The sequence below is a fragment of the Heptranchias perlo genome, chromosome 37, assembly GCF_035084215.1.
Source record: "Heptranchias perlo isolate sHepPer1 chromosome 37, sHepPer1.hap1, whole genome shotgun sequence".
Classification (NCBI taxonomy): domain Eukaryota; kingdom Metazoa; phylum Chordata; class Chondrichthyes; order Hexanchiformes; family Hexanchidae; genus Heptranchias; species Heptranchias perlo.
In genome coordinates, this window is record NC_090361.1 from 10,826,579 (window position 1) to 10,846,578 (window position 20,000).

General features: G+C 48.1%; 1 protein-coding gene across 2 annotated transcripts; it reads left to right on the plus strand.

Moving 5' to 3' along the window:
* The first annotated feature begins 979 nt into the window (after nt 1-979).
* Nucleotides 980-13,820, plus strand: LOC137304503 (regulator of G-protein signaling 4-like). Of its 2 annotated transcripts, XM_067973126.1 has the most exons (5): nt 982-1,154; nt 4,151-4,246; nt 5,878-5,939; nt 9,624-9,790; nt 11,765-13,820. In XM_067973126.1, the coding sequence occupies exons 1-5, from the start codon at nt 1,111-1,113 to the stop codon at nt 11,930-11,932; spliced, it is 537 nt and encodes a 178-aa protein (XP_067829227.1). In that variant the 5' UTR covers nt 982-1,110; the 3' UTR covers nt 11,933-13,820. The 2 variants fall into 2 exon arrangements, with proteins under 2 accessions (XP_067829228.1, XP_067829227.1); XM_067973127.1 differs by lacking the exon at nt 9,624-9,790 and having other exon boundaries at nt 980-1,154.
* Nucleotides 13,821-20,000: the final 6,180 nt, after the last annotated feature.

The following is a 20,000-nucleotide window of genomic DNA, read 5'->3' on the forward strand; positions in this document are numbered from 1 at the left end:
TCGGAGGGGCAGTACTGAGGGACTACACGGAAGTTGGGTGCAAACCTTATTTACGCAAGTAAGCAGGGTTCACACTGACCTTGGCCGAAGTTCCAGCGACGGAGTGGGAGAGGCCGCGAGGAGATCTCCAGCGAGGGAGGTCTCCCGGTGTCCTGGCCAATGTCCCTCCCTCCACCGAATCCACCAGAAAACGGCAACTGGTCATTGATCTCGCTGCTGTCTATGGGGCTGTACTGGTGCAGGATGGCCTGCTCTGTCTCCCAAATAACTACACTCAATGCACTTCAGAAATAACTCACCATAAGAAGCACTGCAACGGGTACAATCTCAACACAAGGCTTATTTTTTATTGATAAAGAGCTTCCCAGAGCTTCTAGTTGATCAGCTCTATGGACTGGTGAGGCGTTTGCCCTCTGTGTGTTTTTCTAAAGGCTCTGACTCACCTGGGGGTAGGGGTACTGACTCCCCTGGGGGTATCGACTCCCCTGAAGGTGAAGTGAGGTGAGAGGAGGCTCGTGCGGACCATAAACACTAGAATAGACCCATTGGGCTGAATGGCCTGTTTCTGTGCTATAAAATTCTATGTAATCCGATGTAAGTTGTTGTTCTCGCTGTTGTTTTGAGCGTTCCCATCACTGACATGTTACAGGGCAGGCTGGAGTCGATCGTGTGCCTGAGTTCATGTTCCCATTCCTGGTCTGTGCTGATTGTTGTATTCGTCGGGTTTGAGCTAGGCTGAAACAGTTAAAAGTGCTTCAGGCACCAAAACCATTCATTGCTGTAAATAATTAGTAATATTCAGGGAAAGCGAGGACGTCAAGTGATGGGACACGTGCACATGAGATTGACGTCTACCAAAAACAAACACGTATCCCAGTTGGAAGCCCGAGAGACATCGGCCTTGAAAACACCATTATCTGGGGCCCACTGATTGGCCAGTGTTCTGGCTCAGGTCCCTCACGAGTTATTTAAACGGACTCCTGCGCAGGAAGTAGCTGAGAGGAAAATAACAGGGGCCCAGCCAAGGGCAGGGGGAGCGAGAGGGAGCTGCAGCAACAAGAGCAAGAACCTGGCTAAGGCTCTGGGGTTTGATCGAGTGAAGGAGCGGAGATGTGCAAAGGGCTTGCTACGCTGCCGGCCACATGTTTGGAAAGGTAGGGAGCACCTCGCTATGTGGCAGAGGGGTGACTGAGCAGCAGGGATTCCTTTATATTCATTCCAGATGTTCTCCCCTCCTCTCCTGAAGGCGCTTGTTCCCACTGGAGTACCAGTTTGTCCAGTAACTCAAATGGGTGGCCAATCTTCATGCATAATAGGCTAGACAGCATTGCCATGATATTCAACCATGGAAGGCATCACAACTGAGCTTGATCCTGTCTGTCCCTCTCTCTCTCTCTCACTCACACGCACTTTCCACCAACCACAACTTGCATGTACAGCAGAATGTTCAAAGATGGTTTACAATGGGGCAGAGGGTAAGGAACTGACACTGAACAGGACTAGCAATAATGGACTCAGGGGAGGTCAAACAGGTAGGTTTGGAGGAGATTTCTGAAGGTGGAGAGATAGGTAGCGAGGGGGACGGGTTTCTTCTGTTTCTATCTGTCTGTCTCTCTTTCTGTCTCTGTCTGTTCTCTGTCTGCCTGTCTCTCTCTCTGACTTTCTCTCTCCCACTCTATTTCTCACTGAGTCTCTCTCTTTATATCTCTCTCTGTCTTTCTCTCTATCTTTCATTTTCTATCCCTCCCTCTCTTTCTGTGTCTCTCTGCCTTTATCTCTCTCTCTCTGCCTCTTTCTCCCCCTCTGTAGAAAATGTGTAACTTCTAATCTTGTTCTGATAACTTCTAAAATAAAGCAAATTACAATTCAGAAGATCAAAGATTTAACAATTTACAGTTAGAACTGTGCAAAGGGGAAATCTCACCGATGTGTTATTCTGAATCTCTGAAAGATTTATACAATTTAGTTACAGGTCCTTGACTGAGACAGAATTAACGAGCACTAGACACCATCACAAGTAACTTGGGTAAGATTCTTTATGGTAACTGAGCAATAGAGACCTGTGAAGAGCCAGATTGAATCTCTCGTCTGTGATGAATTAACTAATTGTTACAATATAGTGTGAGCATTTCTAGATTTTCCCTTACTCCAGTAAGGGTCCCACCAGAGCACTGAAGAGGGAGCAGAGACTAAGCTGTTGCTTTATATAATGTTTTAAGCTTTAATAAAGTTATTGCTTTCCATTCAAAGAAACCTAAACGAGTTCAAAATAAGAATTTAACTCCGATCTCAGCCAGCATGATGATAAGGGTGATGTGTTTGGCCTCAGTATCCCTAAGCAGGAAAATATCAGGCCAGGGTTCCTGCCCCCGATCAATATCAAATGACACCTTCCACGTATCACACTTGTGTGCATGTCAGGTGAGGACAGGGCCAGTCTCAGGCCCCCCATGGTCGAAGAGCTTGTCAACACTGACGTTGGACGGCTGGCTGACCCTAGAATTGTACCCCAGGCAAGAGTCAGGACCTTCAGACAAGAAGAGAGGAAACACATTCATTTGTGACACATGCTGCCATAGCTAGGAATACAATCAGTGGCATCAAGTGTTTTGTCAGAGCGCAGCACCTGATAACTGATGGGGAGAGAGGGACTTTTATAAACGCAACACTACGAAATCCCAGTGAGATCAAAATATTTTTCCCATAGGAATTCCGATGACTGACTGTTCAGATGGTTTTTGGAGAGTGAGTATTAATCCCTTCCCCTACACGTTGCAAAGAATTAGATAGAATTTACAGCACAAAAACAGGCCATTCGGCCCAACTGGTCTATGCCAGTGTTTATGCTCCACACGAGCCTCCTCCCACCCTACTTCATCTAACCCAATCTGCATATCCCTTTCTCCTTCATGTACTTATTTATCTTCCCCATAAATGTTATTCACCTCAACTACTCCTTGTGGTAGCAAGTTCCACATTCTCACCACTCTCTGGGTAAAGAAGTTTCTCCTGAATTCCTTACTGGATTTACTAGTGACTATCTTATATTTATGACCCCTAGTTTTGGACTCCCCCACATCTTCTCTACATCTGTCCTATCAAACCCCTTCATAAGACCTATTAGGTCTTCTCTTTTCTAGAGAAAAGAGCCCCAGCCTGTTCAATCTTTCCTGATAGTTATAACCTCTCAGTTCTGGTATCATCCTTGTAAATCTTTTTTTCACCTTCTCCAGTGCCTCCATATCCTTTCTATATTATGGAGACCAGAGCTGTTTACAGTGCTCCAAGTGTGGTCTAATCAAGGTTCGATACAAGTACTTATAGATTACTCGGGATCTGCAGTGACAAGGAGGCCGAGTGTTTGCTCTAATCTACACTTGTCCTCTCCAAGTGCTCACTTGAACAGGCTGCTATTAATTTTTTGTGACAAACTGCATCATTGTTTCCCACACTCACCCTCCCACCCTCCTCCCCACCTCCCTCTCCAACCTCCCTCCCCACCCTCCCCCCACAGCTCCCCATATCCCCCATCTCCCGCCCCCACCTCCCACAGCTCCCCATATCCCCCCCCCTCCCGACCCCACCTCCCACAGCTCCCCACGACTGAGACCTTCTACTTCTCACTCACACTAAGCAGCAAGTGTTGAAATAAGTGAAGGGGGTCTGGGATAAGTCACTACCAACAGCACAGAAACAGGCCACTTGACTTCGGCACACCAAATACCACGTGCTCGGTGCCTCCGACATGTGGCCGTGTTTACAGCTGCCGTCAATCATAGAATCATAATGCACAGAAGGAGGCCATTCAGCCCATTATGCCTCTGCCGGCTCTTTGAATGAGCTAACAAATTAGTCCCATTCCCTTGCTCTTTCCCCATAGCCATACAAACTTCTCCTTTTCAAGTATTTCTCAAAACGTCTCAAAATTTTGGACACCTTAGTTAAATCTCCCCTTAACCTTCTCTGCAGTACCCCACCCAACCCCACCCTGGCTGAGATCAACTAACTCCAGATTGATCCAGGTTTAATCTTGATACCTTCCTAGGGAAAGAGTAACGGGTAAAACAAGATCACCCCTATGTGTAGACGGGACAGAAGGAGCTGAACTTGCCTCTCCCTCAGACCAACATTCATTCTCTTAAACTTACAGAGCTAAAGAGGTCCGGACTCGACTGGGGTTTCTGCTGCAGAAATCAGATTCCACGTTATCCACAAACAGGACCGAGAGGAAGACCAGGAGCCGGGGGTGAGTGCAGTAACTGTAGAGCATCAAGTGGGATTGTGTGAATAGAAAACTGTGGGCAATAATGAGTGAAATATAGAGTGTCAGCTGGAGTCATGTCGTACAGTGTACGGTGCAGTGCACTTTCTGTTAGACCGGATAAGACTTGATTGCCCAGGCACAACTGCAATTCCATCAACCACCAGCCAATTGTATCCACACCCCCAGCCAATTGTATCCACATTCCCAACCAATTGTATCCACACCCCCAGCCAATTGTATCCACATCCCCAACCAATTGTATCCACATCCCCAACCAATTGTATCCACATCCCCAACCAATTGTATCCACACCCCCAGCCAATTGTATCCACATCCCCAACCAATTGTATCCACATTCCCAACCAATTGTATCCACACCCCCAGCCAATTGTATCCACATCCCCAACCAATTGTATCCACATTCCCAACCAATTGTATCCACACCCCCAGCCAATTGTATCCACATTCCCAACCAATTGCATCCACATTCCCAACCAATTGTATCCACACCCCCAGCCAATTGTATCCACATCCCCAACCAATTGTATCCACACCCCCAACCAATTGTATCCACACCCCCAACCAATTGTATCCACACCCCCAACCAATTGTATCCACACCCCCAGCCAATTGTATCCACACCCCCAGCCAATTGTATCCACACCCCCAGCCAATTGTATCCACACCCCCAGCCAATTGTATCCACACCCCCAGCCAATTGTATCCACACCCCCAGCCAATTGTATCCACACCCCCAGCCAATTGTATCCACACCCCCAACCAATTGCATCCACATTCCCAACCAATTGTATCCACACCCCCAACCAATTGCATCCACATTCCCAACCAATTGTATCCACACCCCCAGCCAATTGCATCCACATTCCCAACCAATTGTATCCACACCCCCAACCAATTGCATCCACATTCCCAACCAATTGTATCCACACCCCCAGCCAATTGTATCCACACCCCCAACCAATTGTATCCACACCCCCAGCCAATTGTATCCACATTCCCAACCAATTGTATCCACATTCCCAACCAATTGCATCCACACCCCCAGCCAATTGTATCCACATTCCCAACCAATTGTATCCACATTCCCAACCAATTGTATCCACATTCCCAACCAATTGTATCCACATTCCCAACCAATTGCATCCACACCCCCAGCCAATTGTATCCACATCCCCAGCCAATTGTATCCACGTCTCCAACCAATTGTATCCACATTCCCAACCAATTGTATCCACATTCCCAACCAATTGTATCCACACCCCCAGCCAATTGTATCCACGTCTCCAACCAATTGTATCCACGTCTCCAACCAATTGTATCCACATTCCCAACCAATTGTATCCAAATCCCCAACCAATTGTATCCACATTCCCAACCAATTGTATCCACACCCCCAGCCAACTGCAGTATCTATAAGTTTTTGATCACCTGTCCTAATGTCTCCTTTCTTGGCTCGGTGTCAATTTTTGTCTGATAATCGCTCCTGTGAAGCGCCTTGGGATGTTTTACTACATTAAAGGTGCTATATAAATGCAAGTTATTGTGGTTGTTGGGATTTTAGATAAAATAATCTCGGTTCATTTTTGTTCTAGAACCTACTCAGATGAAGTTCTTAAATGGGGAGAATCGCTGGACAAATTGCTGGACCACAAACGTAAGTGCGAAAGGAGGAAAGACTCACATCTATATAGCGCTTGATAACCTCTCTCAGAAACATGCTCACACCCAATGAATTATACTGGAGCGAGGTGACTGTTGTTCTGCAGGGCAGACACCATCAGCCATTTTGCGCACAGCAAGATCCATAACAGCAATGAGGTAAAATGAGCAGTCAGTCTGCTTTTTGATGGCGTTGGTTGAGGAACAGTCTTTGGCTTTAGGATCCTTAACACCCACCTAAATCACTGGAGGATCCCCGACTTCAGCAATGTAGCACTGGAGTGTCAGCCTAGTTTATGTGCTCGAGCCTTGGATTGGGCTTCGGCCTGCTGTCTCTGACTCAGAGGCGAGAGTGTTACCAACTGAGCCAAGCCACCTTCAATATGAAGCACTCAAACTGTATGAACTCTTCACAGGGCAACCAAGTCTGTGTGTGTGGGGATTGTGCTTAATGGGGCGTCTTTCTCCTCAGTGAAAGTTTTCTTTGTTTGCTAACAAGCACGCAACATTTCTCAGCATAGTGAGAGCCTCAGCACGTCACCTGTACACTGTGTCAACATGAAGAAAATGTGCTGAGCTGTTCCAGACCCAAAAAGGGTCATGGTTTACCCTTCTCAACACCTTATATTGTACTGAGCCATACAGAATAGAAGATCCCATGCCTCACCTCTGGTCTGTGCTGTTAGCTGGGCTGGTACAATTAACCTCAGTCCCAGTGGCTAGAGAGTGGAAAACATATATGTGTGCACCTATTTGTGTCAGAGTGGGTGAGTGTGCGAGTAATTGTGTCAGTGTGAGTGTGTGTATTTGTATCAGTGAGTGAGTGTGCATCTAATTTTGTCAATGTGTGCGTATTGTGTTAGAGTGTGTATGTGTGTCAATTTGCTTCAGAGTGTATATGTTGGTGTCTATTTGTGTCAGAGTGTGTATGTGTGTGTTGATTTGTGTCAGTGTGTATGTGTGTGTTGATTTATGTCACTGTATGTGTGTGTTAATTTGTGTCAGTGTGTGTATGTGTGTGTTGATTTGTGTCAGTGTGTGTATGTGTGTGTTGATTTGTGTCAGTGTGTATGTGTGTGTCGATTTGTGTCAGTGTATATGTGTGTGTCGATTTGTGTCAGAGTGTATATGTTTGTCTATTTGTCTCAAAGTGTGTATGTGTGTCGATTTGTATCAGCGTATATGTGTGTCTATTTGTGTCTGTGTGTCTATTCGTGACAGTGTGTGTATGAGTGTGTCGATTTGTGTCAGTACGTGTGTGTCTATTTGTGTCAGTATATGTATGTGTGTCTACTTCTGTCAGTGTGTGTATGTGTGTGTTTATTTCTGTCAGTGCGTGTATGTGTGTGTTTATTTCTGTCAGTGTGTGTATGTGTGTGTCTATTTGTGTCAGAGTGTGTATGTGTGTCGATTTGTGTCAGTGTGAGTGCTCAGAAATATCGACAGACAGCAACAGGGGAGGGGGTTGTAGGCAGGCCGCAGCCCAAGAGTTAACAGGAAGGGGGCAAAGATCACAATCCTAAGGGTGGGCTCGCTACGTGCTTCCAAACACGTCTCTGCTTCAGTTTGTTCAGAGCACTCTCCCCCCCTCTCTGCCCCCGACCTTGAGGCTGTGCAGAAAGTCTGCATGTGGCACTCATTACCAGCCTCTCCCCACATCTTACACCTCACCACAAGTTCTTCAACATGTTTTCTTTCCAACAATCGCTGGGCTATAATACTTTCAACTCCTCCCCACAACCCCCATCCCCCCCCCCCAAAATTCAGGTCTCGCAGGCATGATTTAAAACACTGCCTTCTTGGGTGTCAGCCATGGCTCAGTGGGTAGCCATGGCTGACACCCAAGAAGGCAGTGTTTTAAATCACTCAGAGTCTGTAGGTCCTGGGTTCAAGTCTCACTCCAGAGACTTTGAGCACATAATCCAGGCTGACACTCCAGTGTATACTGAGGGAGTGTTGCACTGTCGGAAGTGCTGTCTTTCTTATGAGATGTTAAACCAAGGCCCCGTCTGCCCTCTCAGGCGGATGTAAAAGATCCCATGGCACTATTTCAAAGAAGAACAGGGGAGGTGTCCTGGGCCAATATTTATCCCTCAACCCTCATCACTAAAACAGATTATCTGGTCATTATCACATTGCTGTTTGTGGGACCTTGCTGCGTGCAAATTGGCTGCTGCGTTTCCTACATTACAACAGTGACTACACTTCAAAAGTACTCCATTGGCTGTAAAGCGTCCTGAGGCCGTGAAAGGTGCTATATAAATGCAAGTCTTTCTTCTCACCAAAAGGACTGATACTGGGCTCCCCCCCACCCCACCCTCAACGCTGTGGTACTGAACCATAGTCACGGTGAAGGCCCATGGTTTGTATTGAGTTAGCTGATCTCAAGGCTCAGAAGGGGAATGGGTTCCCAATCCTGACCACTATTCAGTGACTTCAGCTGGAAAGAGCTTGTGAGTGGACCTCAAAGCAACAGGAGGTCTAGACTCAGCCATGAATGGCCCTGCACTAGAATCGCCCGCCAACGCTCTGGGTCTAGTAATGGAGATTGGGAATGGGGGTGAGATAGGGGAGAGCTGGTGGAGTACCGTGGATCCATACACCAGTCACATTCTGCAATCTCACCTCACCCAGAGACCCTCACCTATGCTTCTGTTACTCCTAGGCTTGGGTTCTCCTCTCCAGCCCCCTGAATCCCGCCCTCTGTACACTCCAAACCATCTAATCTACACCTGTCCACACTGACCAACACTGGCTTCAAGTTGCCCAGCGCCTTGAATTCAACATTAAACATTACAAACCTTTTGATCGCCTTGTCCCCCTTACCATCATCTCTTCCTCCAGCCCTACATCACAGCCAGTAACCATCCCCTAAACTTCTGTGAACCTCCCTCTTACCTTCGCCCCATTGTTGCTGGAGAGCCTTTAGCCATCTTGGGCCTACTTTCCTGAAGGCCCTTCCCCTCACTGTAGGATTGCCAAACCTCCAGGATTGTCCTGGAGTCTCCAGGAATTGAAGATTAATCTCTCGGACACTGCCTCGAGCAAAACACGCAGGAGAAAAATCATCGGGACATTAAAAAAATTGTGGGCTTTTTAAAAAATTTTCTTTCAATGCTTATTAGACATAAAACAAACATTGGAGTTGGGGATAAAATGGGCTGATTGACTGAAGTTGAGAACCATCCAGTCAGGTGACGAAGAGTCTGTTCGCTTCCCAATTGGCCGCAGGAAGGCAGAGGGCCGCGTGGGTGGACATGTTGGGCAACCAATGGTGGAGGCGGGACATTGAGAGACGGAAGGTTGTGTGATGAGACCTCCAGGAACATGTCCAACCAGAGTTGGCGACCCTACCTCACTGCCTCTCTTCCCACCTTCAAAGACTCCCACAAAACCTGTGGCTCTGACCCTAACTCGTGTGTTGCAGCTCTGGAGGGGTGTCTCTCCGCGGCTCGATTACTGGGTTAGGGGGGCCATTGTTGAGTTAGAGGAGAAGGTGGGAGGAGAGTGAAGGGAGCAAAAAAAAAGTAAAGCACAAGGGGGTGTGTACCGTAGCAAGACTGTAAGGAGGGCATGTGCACCATGCCTCATAAATGGACGCGTAGCATGTCTACAGTTCTCGGAATGAAAGGAATTCTTCTCCGAAAAGCAAAGACCAATTCTCTTTTTCCGGTTTCAGGCGGCGTGACTGCGTTCCGCGCGTTCCTGCGCTCCGAGTTCAGTGAGGAGAACATCGACTTCTGGCTCGCCTGCGAGGAGTACAGGAACACGAAGGCCGGCCCCAAGCTCACGCTCAAGGCCCAGAAGATTTACAATGAATTTGTCGCGGTCCAGGCCCCAAAGGAGGCAGGGTTTCCTTTTTTGCTTCGGATTATTCTCCATTTTCTTTTTCTCGCTCGGCCGAGAGTCGAGAGCCTGCGGGTCGGGGGTGGGGTGGCAGGGGGGACAGAGGGAGAGGGCGGGACGGGGGTTTGAGGGGCTGGTCGGGGCCGGGGGGGGGGGGAGGGAGTGGGCGGTGCAGGGGGGGAGGCGGAGGGAGTGGGTGGGGCAAGGGTGTGGGGGTGGGAGGGAGGGGGAGGGAGAGGTGTGGGGGAGGGAACGGGCTGGGGGAGGGTCCGGGGAGACCTGCAGCTCTGCGAGGGGGTCAATACTCGTGGTCAAACCCCTCAATGGCCTCGCCCCTCCCTATCTCTGTAACCTCCTACAACCCTCCGAGATCTCTGCGTTCCTCCAACTCTGGCCTCTTGTCCATTCCCCACTTACTTCCACCATTGGCGACTATGCCATCAGCTGTATGGGCCCTAAGCTCTGGAATTCCCTCCCTAAACCTCTCCACCTCGCTCTCCTCCTTTAAGACGCTCCTTAAAACCTACCTCTTTGACCAAGCTTTTGGTCACCTGTCCTAATATCTCCTTATGTGGCTCGGTGTCAAATTTTGTCTGGTTATGCTCCTGTGAAGCGCCTTGGGTCGTTTTACTGTGTTAGAGGCGCTGTATAAATGCAAGTTGTTGCTGTTGATAGGCGCTGAACACCTGCCAGGGGCTTCCATACAGGGAGCGAGGCATCGGCTGCTCTACCTGTGGGCCTGGTGAGTCCTGACACCTGCCCCAGTTGGTTGAGCAACGATGGGAAGCTCAGAAGCAACTAAAAAGGGGGAAAGAACATTTTTAAAAATTCAAGAATCACCTCAAATTGTTTTATGAAAGAGTAACAGCACATCAAATATAGCACTCGTCGTAATATTGGCCCATAAAGACCTAGAAGTTCCCAGGTTCAGGTCCTGGTTTGTGCCGAGTTCATTGAGCCATAGAATCAAACAACAACAACTTGCATTTATATAGCGCCTTTAACGTAGTGAAACGTCCCAAGGCGCTTCACAGGAGCGTAATCAGAGAAAATTTGACACCGAACCGCATAAGGAGATATTAGGACAGGTGACCAAAAGCTTGGTCAAAGAGGTAGGTTTTAAGGAGCGTCTTAAAGGAGGAGAGGGTGGTAGGGAGGCGGAGAGGTTTGGGGAGAGAATTCCAGGGCGTAGGGCCTAGGCAGCTGAAGGCACGGCCGCCAATGGTGGAGTGATGAAAATCGGGGATGTGCAAGAGGCCAGAATTGGAGGAGTGTAGAGATCTCGGAGGGTTGTAGGGCTGGAGGAGGTTCCAGAGATAGGGAGGGGCGAGACCATGGAGGGATTTGAAAACAAGGATGAGAATTTTAAAATCAAGTTCTTCCCGGACCGGGAGCCATTGTGGGTCAGCGAGCACAGGGGTGATGGGTGAACGGGACTCAAAAAAGTACTTCATGGTTGCGAAGCGCTTTGGGATGTCCTGAGGTCGTGAAAGGCGCTATATAAATGCAAGTCTTTCTTCTCCAATTCCTTTTGAAAATTACTATTGAATCTGCTTCCACCGCCCTTTCAGGCAGTGTGTTACAACTTGCTGCTGATCGCAACTGCTCAGAGATTGGGGAAAACCCAGGCAGAATCCCAGCTCCTCCTCACCAACCCTGCTGGAAAGTGCATTTGTGTGTTCGTCCGATGAGGTCAGGAGTGCTCTCAGCGGTGACGCCCCCCACGGTGAAATAGCCTGCTATTACATAGGCCCTGAAACTCCACGGGAACTCCTTTCTCCCTGTCTCCCGCTGTCGCTTCAGCCGGAGGACGGCGGATATGGCAGGAGTCCGTGAGAAGTCCCCGCACAATCCGAGGGCCTCACTGCCTGCAGAGCTGTACCTCGGCATGGAGTCAACACCTTCAACGGGAGGGGAGTGCAGGGCGAAGGACTGGTGAGCAAAGCACTGATGGTTTCATTTAATTCTTTTCAGGTGAATCTCGACTCCCACAGCAGAGAGAGCGTCCTCCAGAACATGACCAACCCAAGCCTCTCCTGCTTCGATCCGGCCCAAAAAAGGATCTACGGCCTAATGGAGAAAGACTCCTTCCCCCGTTTCCTGAAGTCCCAGTTCTTCCTTGGCTTGTTAAAGCAAACTTAGAGGGAGGAAGGTGCATGTCTGAGGAAAGAAGAGGAGTCACAGCGAGTTCTGGAGACCATCACATAGAGTAATACCGGCCCCCTTTCTGGTTACCTGGGGTCTGGGACTTTTATTCCTTAGGCTGGGACCCTCAACCACAGTCTGAAGAGTCAATGAGCTGACAAGTGAACTCATTTTTATCCAATATTAGTGAGCAGTGAATTATTACAGCAGGCCATGTTCTAGAGATATAGCCCAACAGCAGTCATAGTCTTCAGGGCAGATGGGGAGATAATCTGAGGGAGGGAGAGGAATAGATATTAAAGAAATAGATATTAATTGCCCCACCTACCAGTAGCCATTTCCTTCTTTTCACTTTGGCTGGGCAGGAAAGAAAAGGAGAGGGAGCAGCACCGAATCCCAGCTTCCCACGGCCAGCAAGCTCCGGAATGGGGCCACAGGGGATCGTGAAACAGTTGGGAGCCACACGTGAAAGGCGTCTGGGCTGGGCCCGTCTGGGCTGAGCCGGGCCGGTCTGGGCTGGGTTGGACTGGAATGGACCGGTCTGGGCTGGGCCGGGCCGGTCTGGGCTGAGCTGGGCTGGGCTGGGCCGGTCTGGGCTGAGCCGGTCTGGTCTGGGCTGGGTTGGACTGGAATGGACCGGTCTGGGCCGGGCCGGTCTGGGCTGAGCTGGGCTGGGCCGGGCCGGTCTGGGCTGAGACAGTCTGGTCTGGGCTGGGTTGGACTGGAATGGACCGGTCTGGGCCGGGCCGGTCTGGGCTGAGCTGGGCTGGGCCGGGCCGGTCTGGGCTGAGACGGTCTGGTCTGGGCTGGGTTGGACTGGAATGGACCGGTTTGGGCCGGGCCGGTCTGGGCTGAGCCGGGCTGGGTTGGGCTCAGCTGGGCCGGGCCGGTCTGGGCTGGGTCGGGTTCAGCTGGGCTGGACCAGGGCGAGCCCTCAGACTATATTACGAGTCCTCCTGGGTCACAGCAGGTAGGGAGCCGCTGGTCCAGAATGGCCGCGAGTTAGTTGCGATACTTCAAACTAATCCATCGCGTGAACTTTCAGACATTTTTGAAGTGATAAGACGTTAAATAGATGAAGTATTATGAATGCTCGTGGTACGAGGTGGGTGAAGCTCCATCTTCATGACCAGGCAGCTGGTTCTATTTTAGCCTGTTTTAAATGTGAGGCAGCATCAGGGATATCTGCCCGAAGGGCACTGCATTCAGTTCTGGGCACCACAGCTCTGTAAGGATATACTGGCCTTGGAGGGGGTGCATTGCAGATTTACCAGAATAATACGGGGGCTAAAAGGGTTAAATTATGAGGACAGGGTACATAAACAAGGCTTGTATTCCCTTGAATATAATAGAAGATTAAGGGGTGACCTAATTGAGGTGTTTAAGATGATTAAAGGAGTTGATAGGGTAAATAGAGAGAAACTATTTTCTCTGGTGGGGAGTCCAGAACAAGGGAGCATAACCTTAAAATTAAAGCTCGCCCGTTCAGGGGTGATGTCAGGAAGCACTTCTTCACACAAAGGGGAGTGGAAATCTGGAACTCTCTCCCCCTAAAAAGCTGTTGAGGCTGGGGGTCAATTGAAAATTTCAAAACTGAGATTGATAGATTTTTGTTACTAAGGGTTACGAAACCAAGGCAGGTAGATGGAGTTAAGGTACAGATCGAATTGAATAGCAGAACAGGCTCGAGAGACCGAGCCCTTGAGTTCCTACTCCTATTCCTTATGTTCTTATGATAGAGTATCCTTTCACACAGGGGATCAGTATAGTCGCTATTAACCAGACCCTGTGTCAGCTCCTTAAACCACTTATCACTTCCATTTTGTATTAGAAATTGTACATTGCATTAACGTGCTAAAAAAATTAAAATGTATTTGTCTGTGTTGCCAATGTTTTATGTGCAGTTCGGAGAGGTGTTTGTTTTTTATTCGTTCATGGGATGTGGGCGTCGCTGGCGAGGCCGGCATTTATTGCCCATCCCTAATTGCCCTTGAGAAGGTGATGGTGAGCCGCCTTCTTGAACCGCTGCAGTCCGTGTGGTGAAGGTTCTCCCACAGTGCTGTTAGGAAGGGAGTTCCAGGATTTTGACCCAGCGACGATGAAGGAACGGCGATATATTTCCAAGTTGGGATGGTGTGTGACTTGGAGGGGAACATGCAGGTGGTGTTGTTCCCATGTGCCTGCTGCTCTTGTCCCTCTAGGTGGCAGAGGTCGCGGGTTTGGGAGGTGCTGTCGAAGAAGCCTTGGCGAGTTGCTGCAGTGCATCCTGTGGATGGTACACACTGCAGCCACTGTGCGCCGGTGGTGAAGGGAGTGAATGTTTAGGGTGGTGGATGGGGTGCCAATCAAGCTGGCTGCTTTATCTTGGATGGTGTCGAGCTTCTTGAGTGTTGTTGGAGCTGCCCTCATCCAGGCAAGTGGAGAGTATTCCATCACACTCCTGACTTGTGCCTTGTAGATGGTGGAAAGGCTTTGGGGAGTCAGGAGGTGAGTCACTCGCCGCAGAATACCCAGCCTCTGACCTGCTCTCGTAGCCACAGTATTTATATGGCTGGTCCAGTTAAGTTTCTGGTCAATGGTGACCCCCAGGATGTTGATGGTGAGGGATTCGGCGATGGTAATGCCGTTGAATGTCAAGGGGAGGTGGTTAGACTCTCTCTTGTTGGAGATGGTCATTGCCTGGCACTTATCTGGCGCAAATGTTACTTGTTTAATGAAGATTAACGATACGTTTTTAATTTTTTACGTTCCCCCCCCCTCCCAATGTCCTTTCCTGAAAGACACTGCCCCCTGCTGGGGGCCACTTCCCCCAGCCCTCCCACACCCCGCCCAATCCCCATTCTTCATGTGTGACCAGCAGTGCTCATTCAATCAGGGAGCATCCTGACCTGGTTACCACCCGTCATCCCACCCGTCATCCAGGCTCTTTCCCACTGTCCTCGCTGGGTGGAGACAATGGGGAGCCGGGGTCTCTCTGGCTGCTCTTCCTCTCTCTCTCACCCCGGGGGCCAATTATTGGATTATCTGTTTTAATCTTGGGGACAGAATGCAGTAGCTGCCCTATTAGTGCCCAGCACCATGTCCCGGCTTCCACAAGGTGTGATGCTCCTGTCAGGTTCATGCAAGGGGTGGTAGGATGGAGGCAGGTTGATCATAATATAGGAATTGCTAGACGAGAAAAGACAAAGATCCATCTAGTTTGTCTTCTACCATCCTGGTAGTTGCATGATACAATGATAATGGAGTTGTTGATTAATCATAGCAATCAATCTCCATCAATTAGTCTACGTAGGTCCAAAGTCACCTGTTCCTCCCAAGCATGCTACACTTACCACATGTCATGTCTCAAATTACTCATATACTGTACCCCAAAATCACCTTGGATGATCTAAGCTGCGGCAGGATTGGGGGGGGGGGGAAACGGTTTAAAGGAGGAACTTCTTTACCCAGAAAGTGGTGAGAACGTGGAACTTGCTACCCTTGGAATAGTTGAGGCGAATATTATAGATGCATTTAAGGAGAAGCTAGATAAGTCCATGAGGGAAAAAGGAATAGAAGGATATCGTGGACGCTGTTCGCAGCAAATTACCTAGCTTTCAAGAGAACAGCGTCCACGACGCCACACAACCCTGCCACGGTAACCTCTGCAAGACATGCCAGATCATCGACACAGATACCACCATCACACGAGAGGACACCACCCACCAGGTGCATGGTTCATACTCCTGTGACTCGGCCAACGTTGTCTACCTCATACGTTGCAGGAAAGGATGCCCCAGAGCATGGTACATTGGCGAGACCATGCAGACGCTGCGACAACGGATGAACGGACACCGCGCAACAATCGCCAAACAGGAGGGTTCCCTCCCAGTCGGGGAACACTTCAGCAGTCATGGACATTCATCCACCGACCTTCGGGTAAGCGTACTCCAAGGCGGCCTTCGAGACACACGACAACGCAAAATCGTCGAGCAGAAATTGATAGCCAAGTCCCGCACCCATGAGGACGGCCTCAACCGGGATCTTGGGTTCATGTCACGCTACACGTTACCCCACCAGCGAACAAATGTTATCTGTTTTTAATATAATGGGTCATTTGCTGGCTCTCTCTGCCTTCCGGATGTTTCTGCCTCTCTCTGTTTTTTTTCTCTGTTTTTTTTCCCTGTTTGTTTTTTTGTTGAATGTGTATTCGGGGGTTCTGCAGGTGACACCTCTCTGTCTGAACACGGTGATTGCCTTGGCAACGGGCAGTTGCAGGGGCAGTCTGTAAACACCATGTATTGTTCTATATGTATAAATGCGTAGGCTTCAAGGAGCTCCTGAAACATTTACCTGAGGAAGGAGGAAGTCTCCGAAAGCTTGTGAATTTAAAATAAAATTGCTGGACTATAACTTGGTGTTGTAAAATTGTTTACAATTGTCAACCCCAGTCCATCACCGGCATCTCCACATCATGACTACCATAGAAAATGTTACACATGGACCAGGACATTGGTGAGAATCTGTCGAACAGGAGTGACACACTGCAACTCAGGTTGTAGATCAGGCACGAACATATTTTCAGCTGAAGGATAGTCCCAGGGTTATGATTGGTGTCTGACACCTCAAATTTGCCACCTACAGCACTAGGAAGAGCGGAGATGTACACACTAGTGAACAGACACAGGTACGTGCACAGTACGGGCTGATGCACAGTGCAACAGGAAAAGTGGCTAATCAGCACCACCAAAGGGGCTTTAGTGGCACTGCAGCTTTGTGTACCATAGGTTTCCAATTCAGTCAAAATACGCCGGCCTAGAAGTTATAGTTGGGCGATATAAACCAACCAACAGGTAATGCGTTGGTGTGACATTCCTTTGGTTGCTATTTTAACTGAGGGATTGACCCAGGTTGATTCATTCCTCCCTTCTTCACGGGATGAGAAACTGAATGATCAGATCCATCACACAACCAAATAATGGAACTAGCTTTCCTACCAAAAAGGCAAAGGTCTCTGACACAACGAAAAACACCCAAAGGCACCTCCGCAAACGCCAAAAATGGACGCGGAGCGTAGGTGAGGCAGTAGGGAGAGGTGACCAAAAAAGTACGGTCAAATAAGGAGATTCTGAAATGTTGAAAGTTGGGAGAGAGGAATTGAGGTGATGGGATTTAGGGAGAACAGTAGGGCTGAGATAGCTGGATGGTTTGTCACTGATAGCGGAGCAGAGCGAGGGGGGCGATGCACATGAGGCTAGATTTAGAGTGCTGAAGGGCTCAGAACAGGGCATAATGATAGAGGAGGTCACCCAGGTAGATTGGGGCAAGAGTGTGCAGGGAATTCTGTTCACCCATCACCCTTCTGCTTGCTGACCTACATTGACTCCCAGTCCGGCAATGCCTCGATTTTAAAATTCTTGTCATGTTCAAATCCCTCCATGGCCTCACCCCTCCCTATCTCTGTAACCTCCTCCAGCCCACAACCCTCCGAGATCTCTGCGTTCCTCCAATTCTGGCCTCCTTTGCATCCTTCACTTGCTTTACCCCACCATTGGCGGTTGTGCCTTCAGCCAGCTGGGCCTTAAGCTCTGGAGTTCACTCCCCCAAAACCTCTCCGCCTCTCTTCTTTTAAGACGCTCCTTAAAACCTACCTCTTTGATCAAGCTTTTGGTCACCTGTCCTAATGTCTCCTTCTTTGGCTCAGTGACAGTTCTTGTCCGATTACGTTCCTGTGAAGCGCCTTGGGACGTTTTACTACATTAAAAGCGCTATATAAATGCAAGTTGTTGTTGTTGCATGCTACCATTTTACCTAACTTCTATAAATATCACAAAGCAATGTGCAATGTAGAAACAATAACCCGATTTATTGATCGCCCAGAATACACTATCTGTGAGTGCCTTCAGCTGATAGGAAGCTCCATTCTGGGCACAAGAAAAAGTATCTGTATATGCTCTAGTCACAACAACCCATAATCCACCTTTTGGATGAGGCATTAAACCGAGGCCCCGTCTGCCCACTCAGGTGGATGTAAAAGATCCCATGGCACTATTTCGAAGAAGAGTAGGGGAGTTTATCCCTTCAATATTTATCCCTCAACCGACATCACTGAAAACAGATCATCTGGTCATTATCACATTGCTGTTTGTGGGAGCTTGCTGTGCGCAAATTGGCTGCCCCATTTCTCTACATTACAACAGTGACGACACTTCAAAAGTCTCAAAGCATTGGCTGTAAAGCGCTTTGGGACGTCCTGAAGTTGTGAAAAGCACTATAGAAATGCAAGCTCTTTCTTTCTTTGGGAGGAACGGGGGATGCATGCATGGCCGTAATGCAAAGGCACTAAGATGCCGGCATGGACCAGTTGGGCCAAATGGCCTGTTTCTGCGCAGTGGTTTTGATGTAATGTAACGTAACTGCAGCAAATTGGAGGCCTGCGACTGTTGTAAATTGGAATGTCGTTTAACCAAACCAATAGCTGAGATTAGATTGTAAACTGTGATAGGCAGAAAGTGTGTTTTCTTTTAAAAGTTTCTTGTTCCTTAGGTTAAAATGCGAATTCTTCCAACATGAGTTAACTCTGGGATACTTCAATGGAAAGTGTGTGTGCTAGGATTAACGAATTAGCAGCATGCTGTAAACCTAGACATTTGACCACTGGGAGATGTGAAGTCTTGTTTTCCAGGGAATGAATGACACGGCATAGGATTACATAGAATTTACAGCAGAGAAACAGACCATTCAGCCCAACTGGTCTATGCTGGTGTTTATGCTGCACATAAGCCTTCTCTTACCCTACTTCATCTAACCCTATCAGCACATTCTTCTATTCTTTTCTCCCTCATGTACTTATCTAGCTTCTCCTTAAATGCATCTATGCTATTGGCCTCAACTACTCCTTTTGGTAGTGAGTTCCACAATCTAACCACTCTTTGGGTAAAGAGGTTTCTCCTATATTGACAGTGTGACTTTCACCTTTCTCCCACATGTCCGAGTCTAGGAAAGATAAACAAACAAAAACCCATTGGTCTTGTCTGCGTAAAATAGTTTAAACTCCAGGTTCATGCCAGTCCCTTGTTGTTTTAACAGTCGTTGTCTTTTCCGCAATAAATCTTTCAGATTTCCAATCACCGAAACATGTATAAAGGCATCATAATCAATATAGAAATCACTGACATAAAGCTCTAGAGAATATCAACTCATTAAAAGTTCTAAAAGACATAACTTTTAACGAGTCAATATTCACTGGGCCTAACTGGTTTCGATTGCTAGAGTCTTGTCCAGCCTGGTATATTCCTTTGCAATGTAAGCCTTCTTTCATCAGGTTTATCCTATCTAGCACTCCTGGGCTTAGTGTTAGCACTCTGGCCTCTGAGTCAGAAGGTCATAAGTTCAAGCCCCACTCCAGAGTAGTTGAGTACATAATCCAGGCTGACACTTTAGTACTGAGGGAGTGGCTGTGCTGTCTTGCAGATGAGACGTTAAATTGAGGCCCTATCTGCCCTCTCAGGTGGATGTAAAAGATCCCATGGCACTATTTTTGAAGAAGAGTAGGGGATGTGTCCTGGTCAACACTTTCCCCTCAACTATCAGATTATTTATCTCATTGCTGTTTATATGTATAAATTGTGTTTCATGTTTGAGTGTGTAATTTGGAGATGTTCCCATAACAGTGCTAATTGGCAATAGGTTTGAGGCGAACAGCTCCCACCAGAGCACTGAAGAGAGAGCTCAGTTAGCAGAGTGGTTTGGAAGCGGGTGAGGGGAGAAGGAGGAGGGGTTTCCTCTGGCCAATAATAGTCATTCCCATCCCACTTTTCAAAGCCACACAAAAAAAAATCTCATTTACTCTTAAGTATTACACATTACAACTATCACAGTATTAACAGTGTCAGTGTACAAAAAGCTTTATTTTAAGATACAATTTGATTATATCAATTTTAATTAACCCTTAAACAGTGCAGCAATTTTCAAGAATGCCTTCCTTTACAAACAAACATAGTTTTACTATAATATTGACAGATTATTGACAGATGCTTATACGTAAATCATGAAAATACATATTTACATATTTGGTGTTTAAACA